The sequence below is a fragment of the Microtus ochrogaster genome, unplaced genomic scaffold (assembly GCF_000317375.1).
Source record: "Microtus ochrogaster isolate Prairie Vole_2 unplaced genomic scaffold, MicOch1.0 UNK56, whole genome shotgun sequence".
In the NCBI taxonomy this organism is placed as follows: Eukaryota; Metazoa; Chordata; class Mammalia; order Rodentia; family Cricetidae; genus Microtus; species Microtus ochrogaster.
The window spans coordinates 1,196,433-1,214,173 of NW_004949154.1; the positions used below are offsets into that span (position 1 = coordinate 1,196,433).

Consider the following 17,741-nt stretch of genomic DNA (forward strand, 5'->3'; position numbering starts at 1 on the left):
TGGATAGATAGATGGATAGATAGATGGATAGATAGATGATAGATAGATAGATAGATAGATAGATAGATAGATAGATAGATAGATAGATAGATAGAGGCTGAAAAAATTAAAGCTAAATGAACACTGTCTTATTGGTCACGTGCAACACAAACTAGATGTGGCTGTCTTCTTTAATTTTGTCCTATTCCACCCTCAATAATCTCAGGAGTTTTATTGCTTCTTGGGTAAGGGGATAGAGTCTCCAAAAGGCTAGGTGAGTTGCTCGGGTTTGCACAACAAACCAGTGGGAGGCCAGGATTGGAACGCAAGTGCCTATGTGCTTGTGATTCATTCACCAGGGCCAAGGGCTCTCCCAGGCATTGAAGGGGAGAAGACAAAAACTTAAGGCCAGGTTGGAAACACTACCATAATGCCCAACCTTGCCCTAGAGAAGTCATGTGATCTCACGGGAAGTAGGCCAGCTGAAAACCAGATAGACTAAGATAGACTAAGATTCAGTCCCAACTGCTTATTACCTGTGTGATTCTAGGCTGTTGCTCAATCTAAGTTTCACTTTCCTCATTTGCAAAGAATGTCATAACCGACTCCAGATTAATAAGAACTCCTGTGAAATACAAAACCTAGCTGAGCTTCCTAGCAGCCAAGGCAAAAAAGAAAAAAAGAATTGGAACTCAAGCTCTAAACTGCCTGGGGTGGTCTGACTGTACTCTTTTGCTCCCCACCCCACAACCCCCCAGGAGTCCTGGAGAAAGAGCGCTTAAGGTACATCAAAGACAACCACACAGTGCCTCAGCTGATTGGGAAGGACTTGTACTACGCGGCACCATTGTCTATCTGGTGGCAAATCCCCCAGTACCTGCTCATCGGCATCAGTGAGATTTTTGCCAGCATTGCAGGTATTCTGGATTCCCTCCCCAGCTCTTAGACTACTGCTAAGCTCTGCTTGGGTGTATGTCCCTCTAGATCGGGGGACCATAGGCATAGCACTCTGGCTTCTGTATGGAGGGCAGCAGTGATGCCAAATGAGGTCTACCTCTGTTCTGGTGAGGTCATGAGGTCAAGGGACTTTCTAGCACTGGGTCAGGCTTGAGCCAGCCATTGCAGCAGACCCCTAGGAATTGGGGGCTAAAAGGCACTTTCCATATGTCCCCTGAGCAGTGGGTTCTGCCTTTGTAGTCATTGTTCCTTCTGCCCCTTTCTTCGAAAATCCCCTGGGTTGGGTGCTCTTCCCTTCTGGAACTCAGCACTGTGTCCTATAGTGCGTACATGCACACACGCGCGCGCGCACACACACACACACACACACACATACACACACACACACCAACCCTGTCCCAACTTAGTCAGGAAGCCAAAACTACAAGAGCTGGGTAGGCTCTCCCACTCGGCTATGGAGGGAATTCTAGACCTTGATGATAAATCTGACCCTGTGAATTTAAGTTGCAAACAAAAAACCACCAGACTCGGACTGGGGACTGGAGAGTGTGGCTGGACTATGAGTAAGGTGGGGAGGGGTGAGGAGATGGGCTTCTGGGGAAGTTAAAGTCAGCAAGTGTGGGAAGGATCTTCAATGTAGTGGAACCAGCATGAGCCGGGGGTGGGGGCGTATGGTGGGGAGCAAGCACTGGAGAGGGGAGTGTGCGGAGGACAGTCACAGTGGGGCCAATGGCTGAGCCTGAGTGGGGAGTTCCCCGAGGCCAACAACACCCTTCGATCCTCCCATCGGTTCTATAGGAAATGGAAGCCTCCAAGAAGTTCCAGAGAGCGTGCAGTTGTGGCACACGCCTTTAATCCTAACAGAGGCGGGCAGATCTCCGAGTCTGAGGCCAGCCTGGTCTATAGAGCGAGTTCCAGGACAGCCTGACTATAGAGAAACCCTATCTCATGAAAACAAACAAACAAAAGTTCCAGAGACCCACTCAGACATGTGTGGGTGATGAGGTCAGGGCCCAGGACAGAGGAGACAGGGAGGCCAACCTTTGGAAACTATTTCAGATGCTGAGTGGTAGTGATGGTGGTGCTGTGGAAGGTCGGCACAGAAAGCGGCTGAGGATGTCACCCACACCCCGTCACTGGGGTGCCCAGGAGGAAGGAGACTAGTCAGAGCTCTGGGTAGCGTTCATAGCGTCCAGGGGAAGGTGCTCCATCAGATGAGATGGGCAGATACAATGTGTCATGTCACAGGCATGCAGGTGTTGTCAGTCATGGGGACACACCGTCCAAGGGAATTAGGATAGCGGCTTGGAAAAGAGAGCAGAATAATGTGACCCCCCACCCCCACCCACACACACTGGGAGGTTAGCAGTGGGGTCCATCTCTGCCCCCCCTGCAGCCCAAGTCCCTCCCTTCTTTCTCCCACAGGTCTGGAGTTTGCCTACTCAGAAGCTCCACGCTCCATGCAGGGTGCCATCATGGGCATTTTCTTCTGCCTTTCGGGGGTAGGCTCACTGTTGGGCTCTGGCCTGGTGGCCCTACTGTCCTTGCCTGGGGGCTGGATGCACTGCCCCAAGGACTACGGTGAGTGAGAGGAGACCCCCCAGGAGAAGATAGGCATGGAAGGCGGTGTAGGAATGGGGTGAGCAGTCATGCTTTAGACTCGGTGGCCCTCAGAGGCACCTTCCCGCTTCCGGAACTCAGCCATTACTGGCTGCTGAGTGGTCACTTTCTCCCCTGGTGTTTGGTTCAAGTCTCCAAATAAAGGAATAGGAGATTCACTGAGAGACACTTGGGGAGTTACAATATCAGAGGGCTCTCTACCCAGTGCTCTCAGACCACACCCACTGGTGTGTGGCTTTAGCCCCTCCCCACCCACATGTCAGCCTTCCTGTCCTCAGGGAACATCAACAACTGCCACATGGACTTTTACTTCTTCCTGCTGGCCGGCATTCAGGCTGTCACAGCTGTCCTGTTTCTCTGGATTGCTGGTCACTATGAGAGGACTCGTCAGAACCCAGCCTCCCAGAGCGTATCCAGCAGGCTCAGGGGCTGAATCCGTTCTTCACCTACCCGGAGAGACAGTGCCATCGCCACCCACCTGAAGAAACAGTACCATCGTAATACCAGATGTGCCCATTCTCTTCTCATTTATTCTGTACCCAACATTAGAATGAAGTGGTTCCCATAAATAAGGGGCATGCACCCTCCCTCTTGACCATGGTCCACGACAAGGGGTGGGGTGGAGGGGGCCTGGGTTCGGGTCCCCAAGGGGTCCCAGCAGGGGACTCGGATCAACAAGCACCAGAGGATGAGCGTGAGGACCAGGTAAGAAGTCCAGTCAGACATCCCACTGGTCCCACTGCCTGGGTTGGTGGCTGAAGCTGCACCATGGCAGGCCAGGGAATGGTCAAGAGCTGCCCCGGATTCTCTCCATGTAGTTACGAAGTTCCTCCGGGTCCTTCAGGCCCATGTCCTCACACACCCAGCGGATGTCCTCCTCACCTGCCACCAGGATGGACTGTACAGCCGGGGCCCCTACAGGCTCCTCGGGCAGCTGGGCTGGGGGTGCTGGCGCAAATGTCACAAACTCTACTCTCTTTCGACGTCCCCCAGCGTCTTTGCGGGCCAGGGTGCTTGAGGAGCCAACGGTGCCCTCTGAAGCACTGGGGGCCACAGTTGAGGGATCCCCTCCTGCCCCACTTTCACAGGGGCATCCCCCCTCCCCCTTGGGTGGGCCCGGGGAGGAGCATCGGTCCAGCTGACGACTCAGTTCCTCCTGATTGGTGCCCAGCCAGACCCAGTTATGGGGCTGGGGGGAGGAAGGGTCCGTAGCGCTGTCTGGAGGCTCTTTGCGCTGGTAGCGCAACACGAAGACCACACCATTGACCAGAAAGATGAGGATGGCCAGACAGAAGATACCCAGCAGAGCATACATTCCCAGCTCTAGGTCGGTGACACGCTGAGGGGCAGGCACCATCTCTTCCTCGTCTTCCTCCTCTTCTTTGGCCTCATCCTCTTCCTTCCCAGTTTCTTCCTCTGCCCGCTCAAACTTGCCTCTGACATCCATATGGCCCCCCATACCACCTGCTACCCGCCGCTTTCCCCCCACAGTGGCTTCTGTGAATGGTGGGCTCCGGGCGGGACTGGATGGAAGGGCAGGTGCTGGTGTGGGCAGAGGGGGCAGCCCCAGCCAGGCAGTGCCTGAGGCCAGGGGCACACGATGGCGGCACAGCTGTCTGTATGGTGAGTGTGCACAGGGCAGGTGCTGGTGTGGGCAGAGGGGGCAGCCCCAGCCAGGCAGTGCCTGAGGCCAGGGGCACACGATGGCGGCCCCGGCGGCACGGTTCCGGCGGGTGCAGAGCCACGTGTAGGGGCAGCCCTTCGGCACCCACCCCACTCACCACCACACCAAGTTGGGCTCCCTGCTCTTCAGCCGGCAGGACGGCACTGGGCTCCTCAACTGAGACCGACAGTCCCAGGTCACTGCGGTCGTAGAGCTCGGCAGGGGCCAAAGTGTGGTCAGAGAAGGACAGCCATAGGGAGAGGGCCACCTCCTGCAGGGCACACAGACACAGGCAGAGACACGCGAGGGCACGCACGCATGCACACACAAACCACTCCCACAGTGACAGGCCACACGGAAGAAAAAGCACGGAGGAAACAAGAGACACAGGCAAATGGACAAAACACAGGGAGAGAGGGGACGCGTGTCAATCACCTGTCTGCCACTCAGCCCTGGAGTCTGAGTCCTCAAGAGAGCCTAGTGAACCTCCCAATGCCTTGCTCCAGCCAGTCTCTGCTGGACCACTTCCAGCCACAGAGAACTCTACCTCATGGGAAGTAGTCCTTATTTTGAAAACCCTAGAGCAAGGGGTCCAAGTACCAGGACCTACTTCCTCCCCTCCTCCTCCACCATCAGCCCCCATCAATAGCTGTTGACCATGCTCCCTGATCCCCAGCCATCACCTGCTTTGGGGCTGGAAGAGCTGACTGGGCCCAGCACGTGGCTGTGACCTCCCCAGGGTGGGATGTGCCTCGGCTCAAAGCCAGTGAGATGCCCATCACGGGCTGCACTCGCAGCTCCAGCATTGAGACCTTGTCGTCTGTCACAGCCAGTGCCTGTTCCCCCAGGATGGAGTCAGAAAGCGGGGAACGAACCTAAAGAGAGTGGGAAGCAAATGAAAGTTGGGGTGGGTGGGGTATCCTGCCCACAGTCTGCCAGCACCTCTGTACTCTGGTGGCCTCTCCCCACACATCCATTCCCTCGTCCTCCACACCTGCCACACTTCCTGCAGTGAGCTCCTTTCTCACTCAGCCTCCTAGCCCTCCTAGACCTGTCCTCCCCAACCGCGACTACAGTCTTCACAGCTAACCCGGAACATTCTGGGGAGGCGCCCTGGGGGCAGGGGGCCGAGTCTTGCTCTTTAGCATCCCCTGTGGTGACTCACCTCAATAGAGGTGACTCCAGGCTCCCGTCCCACTAGGACTCGGCCGCCTTCCAAGGAGGCTATGCGAGGATCTTGCACGTGGGCGTGGGCTGCCACGAGGTGAGTCACATCCAGCAGCCAGTCAGGGCCGAGAAGGTGAGTGAGGCGGCGGCCACCGTCCAGCGGATGGGCCACAAAAGGTACCAGGAAGCGCACACCAGCTCGCTGGTACTGCAGGCGACAGCCACGGGAGCGCCTCTCGGCCTCCTCAACGGTGGCCTCAGGTTCAGGCTGTCTGCAGGGCGGAGCATCAGTGATGGGCCCGCCCACTGGAGACCACGCCTTGCCCAAACTCCAAACCCAGCAAGGCCCTACCCAGCCACCCATCTAGAGGTTCTAAATTGAAGTTTAATGCCTCAGTTTGCACAAATGACAAAGCAAGAATAGTAACCTGAGGTGCCTGACTGGTGTATGCCTCATGTTCTTCAAACTTTGTCCTGAATACCCAAGTCTTTCTGTTCAGGTCAGGGATAACCAGACCTGTGTTGCGTGTTGACTGGTGAAATGTGCCTATCTGTGCAGTTGGATACTTCTGGAGTGGGAAGGTGACAATGGGGTGACAACTCTGTTTCTACAGGGCATGAGAGCCTAGGCACCTCATCCTTGCTCTCAAGGTCTGGTGAGCTTCCCTATTACCCAGTATAGTTCGTTTTTACTGAGTGCACACCATTGAAGGCTTTGGGGTAGAGTAGTGAACATTCTCAGGGATGGAGTGTGGAGCTGGAGAAGGATGGACAGAAAACCGAGCAAAAATAATTCGTACATGTTATAGCCAACAAGGAAGCCGGGGGAGAGGGGCTATGGAGGCTGCCAGTTAGACTACAGTGCCCAGGGTTCTGGTGGTCAAAGGTAGGTGACGGCTAATATCGTCAACCTGACAAAACCCAAGATCATCTAAGAGACAAATCTCTGGGCAAGACAGTGAGGTCATTTTTTTTCCTTAATAAGTTATTTTTATTTTATGTGTATTGGTACCCTGCCTGCATACATGTCTGTGTGAGGTGTCAGGTCTCCTGGAACTGGTTTACAGACAGCTATGAGCTGCCATGTGGGTGCTGGGAACTGAACCTGGGTCCCCCAGAAGAGCAGGCAGAGCTCCAAACTGCTGAGCCATCTCTCCAGCCTGTGGGGCAGCTTTGTAATAGGGTAACCGAGGTGGGAAGACCCGCCCTAACTAACTATGGGCAGCACCATCCTATCAGCTTGGGTCCCAGTACTGAGTAAAAGGAGAAAGTGAGCTAAGCACCAGCGTCCATCCCTCTGCTTCCTGACTTGGAATGCAATGTGGCCTGTCCAGCTCTCTAAACTCCTGTTGCTATAACTGCCCCGCCATAATGGGCTGTGCTTGGAATGGTGAGCCAAATAAACCTGTTTCTTAAGTGCGCAGTATGCAGTGTTTCAGACCCCAGCCTGGGTCCCTGGAGGTGTTCACTGAGTATCCTCAGGCCCCAAAGGAAGTCACCAAATCCTATGGCTCCTGCAGGCTTGCAACTTACCCTTCCACTGGGCCTGGGACCCGCCAGCCTCGGATCTGCTCCAGAGTGGAGTCTGTCAGCTCAATGCGTAGGGGGAGCAGTGGAGCCCATACAGTCAGCCTCAGTGAGGCCCGCATTCGGCGCCACCAGAAGTCCACCCGCACTCCCTTGGCACCCCGGCTCTCCTGGCCAGCCACGAACACGGCGTCACAGGCCTCAGATACCTATGGAATGGCAGAGATGGACTGAGACACAAAGGACAGGCTGTAAGATGGCATCACCTACTGCAACCATAAGTAGGGCTACAACTCAGATTCAATTCTGTACGGCATAGAAATGTGTGTTGTGGTGGCCCGGATAGTGGCTGTTCTTAGTTTAAACATTTTGCTGTGCTAAAATCCACCCCAGAGATACTGGGCCATACTTTGGGTTCTCCAGCGGATGAGCCAGGCCATCTGCATGCAACACACACAGCCTTCCTCCTAGCATGATCAGGACAGAGGTGTCACTGTTAGCCCCTCAGTACCAGTCTCAGACACGGGTGCCGGAGGTATCTAACAACCAGACACAGCTAAGTGGGCGAAGGCTAAAGGGTAAGACAGGCCCACCTACCCAGGGACCCCAGGGTGCTGTCCCTGCTGTCTGGGATCTGGGTAAGTGCATCCTCATTAACACATCAAGATGGAGAAAGCTGTCTACCCTCTTAACCTCACAGGTCGGTACAGCAGTGATTACTATGTTAATCTTCATCAAATGATAAGAGCAGTAACTGCTGAGGCTTCGGTTCTTGCTATCTGCTGGATACTGTCTCAGGGACTTTTAACTCTTCCAACAGCCTAATATGTTAGAGTTGAGGGACCAGGGGCTCGGAGAGGCTAAGACACTTGCACACGACCACACAGCTAGTTTATAACAAAGAAGGGCTGCGATGATTCATATTGACACCTTGACAAGATCAGGAGCTCCTTAGGAGACAAACCTCTAGACATGTCTGTGAGGGAATTTCTAGATTGAGTTCACTGAGATGAGAAACCCCATCTTAACTATGGGCAGCATCATCCACGGGCTGGGTCCCCCGCCTCGTGCCCCGCCCACTACCACCGAATAAAAAGGAGAAATCCCTTTTTCTCAGCTTCCTGATAACAGTGCCATATGACCAGCCTGCCTCAAGCTCCGAACTGTAGCCTTGAGCTATGCCAGAACAAACTCCTGCTTCCTGAAGTCACCTTCCTCGGGGATTTTGTCACAGCAGTGAGAAAAGTAACTAACGCAGGTCTCTACAAAAATGTCCTGACTTCAAGGGACACACATGATTCCAGCTCTGCTCCCCGGCTGGGGCCGAAATGGACGATGGACAATGAATGTGGAAATAAGCTTAAGGCCGCACTTTTAGAGTTACCACTTTTAACTTTAGTTAAACTTTACTAGACAGATGATTGGGATGAAAAAAAAGAAAGGGTGACGTCGCACAGCCCTGCCCATGAAGTTTGTGCTTGAGAAGCCATTCTCTTGGAGATGTACTACAGGAAGGAACAAAGCTACGTCTCACTGTGCATGCTCACACAGATGGGTGCTGCCACTCACCTGCAGGACCTGTGTGTTGGCTGACTCACAACCAATGTGCTCTGTCACCTCCTCCAGGGCTCCCCCACTGTCCACAGTGACAAGCCGCACCGGGATGCGCTGGGGCACTCCTGTCAGTGGAGCTGTGTTCACCAGCTCCTCGGCCTGAGGGTGCAAGGGTTGTTTAGTTTCGGGGTTCTCACCCGGGGTTCCTGGGATCAGGCTTCCGTGGGGCTGAGCCCAGGTTAGTCTCTTACCTTGGTCAGGGGAATGAGGGCTCTGATATCCCGCTCAGATACCAGGATCTCCCAGACCATTTTGTCTTTCTCTGCTTCGGGGGCCTGACCCGGATACTCCAGCTGCCACGTGACTGGGCGAGTGACTGCCACACCCCCACCAGTGCTATTCTCCACCGCAAAGTCCACCCACAGGAACTCGGACAGTTCAAGGGGACTGCTGGCAGAAGAGAGAAGAGCTGAGTGTTTGCCAGGTAGCATCTGTGTTCATAAGCGGTCTCTATAGTTATCCCCATTTGATTGACAAGAAGATCAAGGCATAGGGACCATGCAGCTCTCCTAAGATCACAGTGTAAAGTGACAGAACCTAAACCTCCATCCTGGCTACAAAGCCCAACCTGGCCTCCAGGCCCCTCTTAAGAGCCACAGGAGCCACTGATTTATAGCCCCAAAGGCTCACTGAGGTGGGGGGCATCCACTGGACCCCCATACCTGTTCTCTAGCATTCTAGGCCTAGAACTCTCTTTTGTGCCCACCTGGAATCTGGTCCTACAGGCCCAGTGCGGTGACAGGTGATCAGGCTGGTGTGGTGCTTTGACCCCTTGAAGCGGTCTAACTTAGCGGTCCAGACGGTGGGCTGGGCTGGACGGGCAGCTGTCACCTGCAGCCCTTTCTTCACCTTGATCCTGCAAAGAGCAGATGGGTTTTGGTCTGGATAAAGACTGAGCTGCAGGTTGCAGGGGAAAGGCAGACAAAGCACTGAAGATGTCAGTTTCCTGGCGGGCTTTCCTCCACCCGGAACTTCTTCCTATCTCTCTCAGAAGGACCCCACCTCAAGACATGTCATGTCACGTTCCTTCCTCTACCCAAAGGCCACTCTACTGTCCACAAGCTGGCATTCCAGAACCTCCAGGTCCTAGCTCAGCCTCAACAGGGGCAGTGACATCACTCCATACATTCTGGGCTTGTGCCACACCAAGAGTTGTCCCTCCTCAGCCCAACACACAGTCATGACCCCAGGCCTTTGCTCAGACTAAACCTATAGTCTAGTCTGCCTTTCTTCCCAAACACGATTTCTTGTAGGTGTTAGTAAATGGCTTTCTCCCTTACTCTGCCCACGGACCCAAGTTCTCAGGGCACTTCCTTCAGCCACACAACTAACCCAATCTAGTTCATGCCCTCTCTCTGAGTCCTTGGTACAGATGAGCGTGTGGAGACACAGGACTGGTACTGTAATATCTGTGGACTCAGCGGATGAGTGAGCCTGAGTGGGCATGACGGGTAGGAAGACACGTTGGGTAGGACTCCCGTATGCCCACCCTATGGTAGAGGAAAAGTGACATTACAGATCCTTGTCAGTTTCACTGATTTGGGGTGGAGGATGCTTTGGTTTAACGTCCTACAGACAAGGACGTATAGAATGGGGCCTTTGATGTGCAGGAGTAGGCTTTGTCCAAAGCTCCAGCCCCCCACAACAACAGTAGCAAGCAGAGGACCCTGTGGGTGGTCGATCCCCATAGATACCTGTCTTGTCGGCATTTGAGCATAGCCCAGCACTGGACAATACACTTCTTGCGCCCCAAGCCTCTCCTACTTCAACTACCACAAGACATAAAGTCCTGGGGAAGCTTCCCACTTCTGGGCTGTGATCATCACAGGGTCTTACAACTCTCTGCTGGGGACATTTATGCAGAACTCATGGTTTAAAGAGGCCAAGAGCTCCAGTGAGGACTGCAGGAGAAATGGATACCTATTGTCATGCCACTCACCGAAGGGTAAGAAGACTGGCCGTGAAGTTGTGTCGAAGCAGGAGAGTGGCGGTGAAAAGCTGGCCAGGCCGCATGGGTACATCGGGTGCCCGCAAAGTGACTGCTTCATCCAGAGGTACCTCCTGGTACTGTGGGGGGTCGGCCGGGTGCAGCTCCACACCACCCACTGGGAGAGCCTGCTCCCTGGGTTCTTCCTCCGTGCCAAGGCCGCAGGCCCCAGGTCCCTCGCCCGCGGGCTCCAGCGTGTAGGCCAGTTCAGCCCTTGTGGTGGCACTTTGGGAGAACCAGTGAGAGGGGAACTCCAGTTCCACCACGCACGCGCCCAGAGATGGCTGCAAAAACAACAAAGGCAGGGTGGGAAGGAGGTTCACTCCCATTGCAGAGAAACCTAAGCTGGAGAGCTCTATGAAAGGCAGAACCAAGGATGTTTTCCATGTGCCACAATAATCTCGGGACCCACCAGGTCTAGGGTTTAGACTAGTACTCTGTAGGTCATGCTTCTGATCTCCAGGACAGACTTGACCACATCCAGGACCTGCCTAGAGCTCAGAATATCAGAGCAAGAAACAGATCGCCTGTGGGTCTTTGGGCCTAGCTCCACAATAGTAGAAGTAGAACCCACAAAAGTTTGAGTTTCCACACACAAAGGTTGATGGCTCTGTTACAGGGACTCTTACATTTGGCTCATTTATTTCTTTTCCAGTTCCCAATAGGCGGGAACTGTTGTTAGTCTATTTTACAGATGAGAAAAAACTGAGCCTCAGAGGGATTAAATTATGTGCCCAAAGTCATGCACCATGGACTGAAATTCTTAAAGGAACCTCTCCTAGGGCTATCAGGACCCAAAACAGAGCCTGGGGGCTCATGCCCTAGACTTCCCAGACTGTAGTCGAGTTCTTCCCTCTCCACCCTGGCACCACACCTGTATGGCACAGCAGCAGAAACACTCACCTGGAAGCGGCAGGCTTGGTGGGCAGTGCCTTCAGGGTGCGTGGCATGCAGTCGGGCGCAGGGCAAGCTGCTAGGTCCTGGCGGCCAATCCTGCCCTTTAAGGTGGAAGAGGACACGGGCATAAGGCTCTGCTGGAGTCACAGCTGCTTCCACTGAAACAGCTCTCACATCCCAAGGGACAGGTCGCCGGTGGGGCTCAGTGACCCTTGGAGGGACCACCTGGAAAAGAACAAGGATGCTCAACTGCAGGGTGGGTGGAAAGGCAGATAAAAACGATAGCCAGAGACGGGATCTTAGCATGGAAAGAGATTAAGGGCCTCAGTCTTCCCGAGTGAAGAATGGGTAAAGCTGTCTATTGTCATACCACCCTGATGTACCAAATCTTGCCTGATTTCATTAGTTAAGCAAGACTAGGTCTGGTTAACTCTTAAACAGAAGAACGAGAAGAGCCCCAGAACCCCAGACAGAAGAACTCATGAGTCTCATTTGCCTGGTGGTCACTGGGCCCTATCCTTACCTGCTGAGTGGCAAAAGGTGGGTAGGATGCCCGAAGAAGTGGCTGTGCCCTGGGCCAGGGCTGCAGGAGCAGAAAGGTCTCAGAGCGGGAGCCCAGAGAAGAGTTGGCAGGTGGGTAGTGGCCCACCTGCTGCACACGGAAATGCTCAGGGGCATCCAGGAGTTCCAGGGCCACTGGCAAGTAGATGGGGTCCCCGGTGTCTTGGTTACTGCCAACTGAAGAAGAATGGGGGGTAGATAAGGGATGGTTTTGGAGCGAGCAGAGGTTGAGAAGAGTTCCATCCTCACTGTGGGGCTGGGCAGGAGAGGGAGAAATGGGGTACAAATGTGCCATCTCGCAGATGTAGAAGAATAATCCCATTTCACAGATGAGGCGATTGAGGTACAGGGAGCCTCACAAAGGCAGAGTTTGAGAGTCAGGATTTGAAAGTAAACTTCCCCACCAATCCTTCTACCTTCCACAGACATTGCCTCTCTCTCCAACAGAGGCCTTTCAGTGTCTCCTCTACATGTGCCTACTACCTGTCTGCCTCAGAAACCACATTTGAAGGGCAGGACTCCTGTACTGGGGTCTATTCAGTGAAAGATAGTTCTGAGCTGAGCTTAGTAGAAATGGGGACTTTTGTTTTGTCTGGGTCCTTTGGTGTACTTGATTGGACATCGCCTCCAAGTTCATCTATTGCCACGGCACACCAACACCAAACTTCCAAACTTGATCCCTTCTTCTCTGCCCCAGCTGGGGGTTGGGGTTCAGGAGTGAGACTTGGGGAGGATACCAAGGCGGTCCATGAGGCTACTGGCACTCACCAACGGTGGGAACCACAAACCCAAGGAGATGGAATACTCAATCACAAAAAACACTAAGGCCCACTAAGGCTGTATTGATTTGTCCTATAATCCCGAAAGAGTAAGCACTTAACCCCAGACAGATTCAACTTTACATGTATTAACTCTTTCTGTTCTCACACAGCTCTGTGGATTAAGTTCTATTATGACATACTCTCTTGATGGGTTTAGAAAATGATCTGTGAGGGTTCTCCAACCTAAAGCTCTCAGGACAGACCTGAGAGGCCAGTAAGGGATTCACCACCAAGCTACCCAGCCTTTCAATCCAATGCAACACGATTATGCCACATGAGCCTCACTCCTAAACAGTGCCGCCACCCTCCTTCAGGGCCAAGAGCAAATGCTGCCTGCTCAAGGAAGCCTTCTGTGGTCATTCTGTCTGTGCCCCTCGCCAGACTCCTTGTTCCGGCTCTGCTTGCTGCTGCTGTTCTGATAGGGGATAATCCTCCCATGGTCCAGACTAGCTGGACCCACGAGACGACGTGCCTGGTTCTGCTGCCTCTTCTGAATTAGCCTTCTGACAACCACAGAATCTGTATTACTCATTCTGGAATTCCCTCATCTCTCCCTGGAGAGGCTTCCGGGGAGCCCAGGGAGCTGACGTTCTCTCCTAGCTGTACACCATGAAAGACTGGCCAGTAACCAACATCTTGAAGCTGAGGTATCCTCAGCAGTAGAGGGGGGTGGGAGTATTTCATGACCCATGAGCAGGGGAGGGCTTTGTAAACTGTGGTAGAATCCCACGAGAAGTGACATTGTTGGTGAGCGGAATGGTTGACAAAGCTTTTCTCCCTCCCCTTTCTGGAGAGGTTATTAGGGCTCCCACTGGGTCTGCAGGGTGGGGAGCAGGTGTCTGAAAGAAGTTCTAGAACCAGCTGCCTCAGCCCCACAGTTGAGCCGGGATGGTGGTGGTGGTTGGTGGGGGGCACCCTTCCCCAGCATAGCCATCACCACTCCCATATCCCTAAGGGTAACAAGTGAGTGACTGCTGGCCCCTGGAGTGGCTACGGTCCACCTTCTAATTCACTGCTTCCATAATTACAAGATGCTCAGTAGCCCAACTCCCACGGACTCCCACGGACTCCCATGGTCTCCCATCACTGGGAGTCCAGCTCTCTTGATCGGGGCAGGAGGATAGAGAATGCTTCACCATCTCCCAGTCTCCCATAGCATCTTCCACCTTACAGCCCCAGCTCGTGTCAGGCACGAGGTAGCTGCTGCCCCTTACCCAGTGATGGGTACACCCACAAAAGCTCGGAAAAGCAAGGCTGGGATTCTCCCTGAAGACTCCAAGGTCAGAGATCTCCTTGGGACAGGGAAAGAGAAACGCACAATCTCTCGGATCCCAGGCAAAGGTGCTGTTTTGCATTCCTGGGACTGGTGGGCGGGCTGGTGGGGGGCTAGAACAGCAGGTTGGGGGGTGCACCGGGAAGCAGTGCAGCAGGTTAGACGCTAGAACTGGAGAGGAAGCTCGCTGAGGAGTTGGGACCAGGCAGGTGCGGATGGGAGAAAGAAGACTTTAGACCCAGGTAGGAGCATCCAGATGATGCACAGGGAAGAAGGCAGAAGAGCAGCTGGCTGGGAACCGGTTTCCCAAGGTTGGACCTCTCCAGAACATCACTCTGGGTTTTAGTTCCAGGGCCCAAAGGCTTGAGGGCATCACTGGCGCACAGCCTCGGCCAAGCCGGGTCACCCCTCCCCTCCCTTCCCACTGACCTCTTACGACTTCCAGGGCGAGGGCCACCAGGAGGCAGAGCCAGACACCATAGGGCCCCCGAGGGGCCGCAGCCGTGCATCCAGCCATCGAGGCTCGCATCCTTCCCGTCGAAGGCGGGTTCCAAGTGCGCGGCTCAGGTGCCTGCTTTCCGGCCCCGCATCTCCCGCGCCTGCTCCGCGCCGGCCCCTCTAGCCAGCCAGTTCCCTGTGCCCGCCAGCGGCTGCAGTTCCCAGACAATGGAGCGGGAGCAGTAGGGTGGGAGGGAACGCAGGCACATGGGCTGTCCCCCCTCCGCCCCGCCGGGTCCTAGTGCCCTACGGATCCCAGACCCAGAGCGCCCCCGCGCCTCAGGTCGGAAAGTCTCCCTGGAGACTGAGCAGACTGATGGCCTCTGCCAGGAGGCACAAGGTGAGTTCTTCTGGGATTTCTCTTGGAAGCTGAATATCAAGGAAAAAACAAAAACCAAAAACGAAAAACGTTTCCTCTGCCTCATGCCCTCCCCACAAGAATCTCAGCTGTGAAGGCATCTCTCTTTAGAATCAGAGATAGAATTCAGGGACCTTCTGGGGCAGAAAAAGAGAGGCCAAACCGGGCCAGATGACAACCCTGGGCCATTCCGTATAGACAGTTTGTGCTCAGTCAGCCCCACCCCAGGGAGAGTCCCAGAGGTAAAGGGTGCAGGCTGGTCAACCCTTCTAAAGAAGATCTGATTTCGGGTCCCACCCAACCTTGCCCCCGGGTAGTGTTGGGAGAGGTTCAGAAGATGATCTGGTATCTCCAAGGCAACCTAAAGAGGAAAAAACAGCACAGACGTGCCTGGGCCATCCACAAAACAGAACCACCTGGAACCACGGTGAAACCCTTGGTGTGGTAAATTCCTGAGTCTGGGAGGGAAAGCCAGTCTTCTTAGGCTCCCCAGGCCAGCACGGGGCATCACAGCTCCCCAACTGAGTACCTTCAGTTCCCCAGCCTGCTGCCAGATCTGCAAGTTTTACAAGAGTGCTGGCCTCCCTCCAAGTTACTGGAGGGAGGGGTACCAGGTACAGCCTGGCTTTCTGAGTCTCCCTTCCTCCCAGCAGCTCCCTGCTAGAGAAGAGAGTCTGGCGGCAGAGGGACTTTGAGTAAATACATTTTATTCAGAAGATAATAAAATAGCGTGCACTTTATTTAAAACCAACCAAGCGCGATAAAAATATATATCACTACAGCCGTGATTCCACACCAAACCTTATCAGTAAGAACGGGCATTTAGTCTTCACATCTTGTGCTGGACCTGGCACAGGGCACCTCCCTCCACGAGGGCCCTAAAGGCCAAGGCCAAGAGTGAGCAAGTGCCCTGGTGGAAAGGGTTAGTGGCAGGCTCGCCCTGGGCTCTGTAGAAGAGATCAGGGCAAGGTCATGCTCTTCCCAGCTGCTGGGACACAACACTGATCAACAGTTGCTTGGGGATGGCAGAGAGTGGACAGGAGGAGAAATGCAAGACATTGGGTCCTCCTGCCCTTCTCAAAATCCCTGAAATCCCCAAAGGGCGTTTGACAGTCCCTTCAGGGCCCCAGCTGCAGGAGAGTTAGCTTCTGCTTTGGCTACAGGAGAGCTGAAATTCTGCGAGGGACTCCTCTCTCTGAACACAAAGTAGCCATGGCACACTTTCCTACATGGCAAAGGGCAATGGGCGGGTGCTGTTGACTCCTATTAAGGCACTTGTAACAGAACCCAGATGCGCAGGCCCCCAGGGACCCTGCTTTCCCTTATCCTCAGAGCTAGCATCTCCTGCCCCTTCCCACTGCTGTGCAATGAGGAATACGGTGAGGGTCTCGAGGGACTTGGGATGTGGAGAGATGGGAGTCTGAGTAGGAAGAAGAGCGTTGGAGTGTAGTCAAACAGGAGCTTCAGCCTGGGATGGCCTTTTGTAAGGAAGCCAGGCAACAGCGGGTTAATCATCACGGAGATCGGTGGCAGTGGTGCTGGCTGGGTGCAGAAGCTGGAGCTGAGGCCCTTCCAGCCTGTCCTGGGGGAGGCAGGCTGGGAGCAGAGAAAGGGCAGGGAGCCAACCCTTGACTGAGCACCTGCAGAGGGCAGGCTCTCTTCTCTCGACTAGGGGCTAGTGCAGAGGTCAAGGGGTCAAGGGTTCAGACACAAGGCAAGGAAAGGGCAGGGGAGGCAAGGAAAGGGCAGGGGAGGCAAGGAAAGGGCAGGGGGCTGCAAGGAGGGCCATGAGACCCAGAAGCAGCTCAGCTCTTTGGTATGATGAGGGTGTCACTGTGGGACAGCCCTGTCATTCCTCCTCCATACCCCGGGGTGCCTTGGCTGCTCGCCTCTGCCTCCCACGCAGCTCATCTATCTGGCGTTCCAGCCCTCTCACCTTAGCCTCCAGGTGGGCCCCCGAGCCCCTGGAGCCAGTGAGCCGGCTCAGCAAGGCAAAGAGAGTCAGCAAGGCCAGGAGCATCAGGGCCCGGGTGGAGGGGTCAGGTACAGACCTCACCAGGCCCACAAAGCCAGCCACAAAGAGGACAAGCTTCAGACCCCCCAGGATCCGCCCTAGTAAGGCCAAGACCAAGCCTAGGAGTAGGGACACCAGCCAGTAGATGACCAGTGCTGCTGCCCCCCACAGTAGAAGAGTCTGGACTTGGCTGGGGCTGAGCTTCAAGCCCTGGGTGAGATATTCACCTGAAAAGGAAAAGGACAGAGTCAGCAATCTCGACATGTGCTGAGGGCAAAGGGGGACAAGGGGCAGCGAAGCAGGAGGGAGAGAGAGCCTTGCAGAGGCACCGCCACTCCTGCAGGCTTGGGAGACAGGTATGAATCCCAGTTTCCTGGCCACGGGACTCCTGGAAGACTACTTCTCTTGTGGACATTGAGTTTTATTTATTATATGGGGACAGTCAGTCTGCTTCCCAGGGCTGTTGTTAACCAAAGAGGAAATACTACACCTTTGCACAATGTCAACACAAGTAAACCCCTGGGACAGAGGTAAGAATCTCCAGCCTCCCCTTCTACTGCATTTCCGGGGATATCTGCAAACAGCTGGGGAATGTCTAGTCCCACACAGATAAACTCCCTCCGACAACAAGGTCAGACGCAGCCCTGGCTATCTAATTCTCCGCTACTCACCATCCAGCCCCAGGGCACTCAGCAACTGGGCAGCGATCCCAGACAGGGCAAAGCAGGCCACAGAGATGGCTGATGAGATGGCCCACATCACCTGGACCAGGGTCTGTGAAAGAGACAAAGTCATCATGAATGAG

At 54.5% G+C, this 17,741-nt stretch overlaps 3 protein-coding genes across 4 annotated transcripts in view; 1 reads left to right on the forward strand and 2 right to left on the reverse strand.

The window, feature by feature from the left end:
- The window catches only part of Slc15a3 (solute carrier family 15 member 3), a 16,502-nt gene extending 13,505 nt beyond the window's left edge, over window positions 1–2,997 (forward strand). Inside the window, exons 6-8 of the mRNA XM_005369650.3 lie at window positions 738–896; window positions 2,362–2,517; window positions 2,835–2,997. Coding sequence (XP_005369707.1) covers window positions 738–896; window positions 2,362–2,517; window positions 2,835–2,989 — 470 coding nt within the window. The 3' untranslated portion in view covers window positions 2,990–2,997. The remainder of the gene's footprint in view (window positions 1–737; window positions 897–2,361; window positions 2,518–2,834) is intronic.
- Window positions 2,998–3,056: 59 nt separating this feature from the next.
- Window positions 3,057–14,748, reverse strand: Tmem132a (transmembrane protein 132A). Of its 2 annotated transcripts, none has more exons than XM_005369649.3 (12): window positions 14,496–14,748; window positions 11,935–12,149; window positions 11,418–11,636; window positions 10,467–10,798; window positions 9,234–9,383; window positions 8,719–8,914; window positions 8,483–8,626; window positions 6,920–7,122; window positions 5,385–5,658; window positions 4,903–5,094; window positions 4,241–4,490; window positions 3,057–4,137 (listed from the first exon to the last, which is right to left on the reverse strand). In XM_005369649.3, the coding sequence occupies exons 1-12, from the start codon at window positions 14,593–14,595 to the stop codon at window positions 3,344–3,346; spliced, it is 3,069 nt and encodes a 1,022-aa protein (XP_005369706.1). In that variant the 5' UTR covers window positions 14,596–14,748; the 3' UTR covers window positions 3,057–3,343. The 2 variants fall into 2 exon arrangements, with proteins under 2 accessions (XP_005369706.1, XP_005369705.1); XM_005369648.3 differs by having other exon boundaries at window positions 8,719–8,917.
- Window positions 14,749–15,609: 861 nt separating this feature from the next.
- The window catches only part of Tmem109 (transmembrane protein 109), a 12,311-nt gene continuing 10,179 nt past the window's right edge, over window positions 15,610–17,741 (reverse strand). Inside the window, exons 3-4 of the mRNA XM_005369652.2 lie at window positions 17,608–17,710; window positions 15,610–17,163 (exon numbers count right to left, since the gene is read on the reverse strand). Of these exons, the coding sequence (XP_005369709.1) occupies window positions 16,772–17,163; window positions 17,608–17,710 (495 nt within the window). The 3' untranslated portion in view covers window positions 15,610–16,771. The remainder of the gene's footprint in view (window positions 17,164–17,607; window positions 17,711–17,741) is intronic.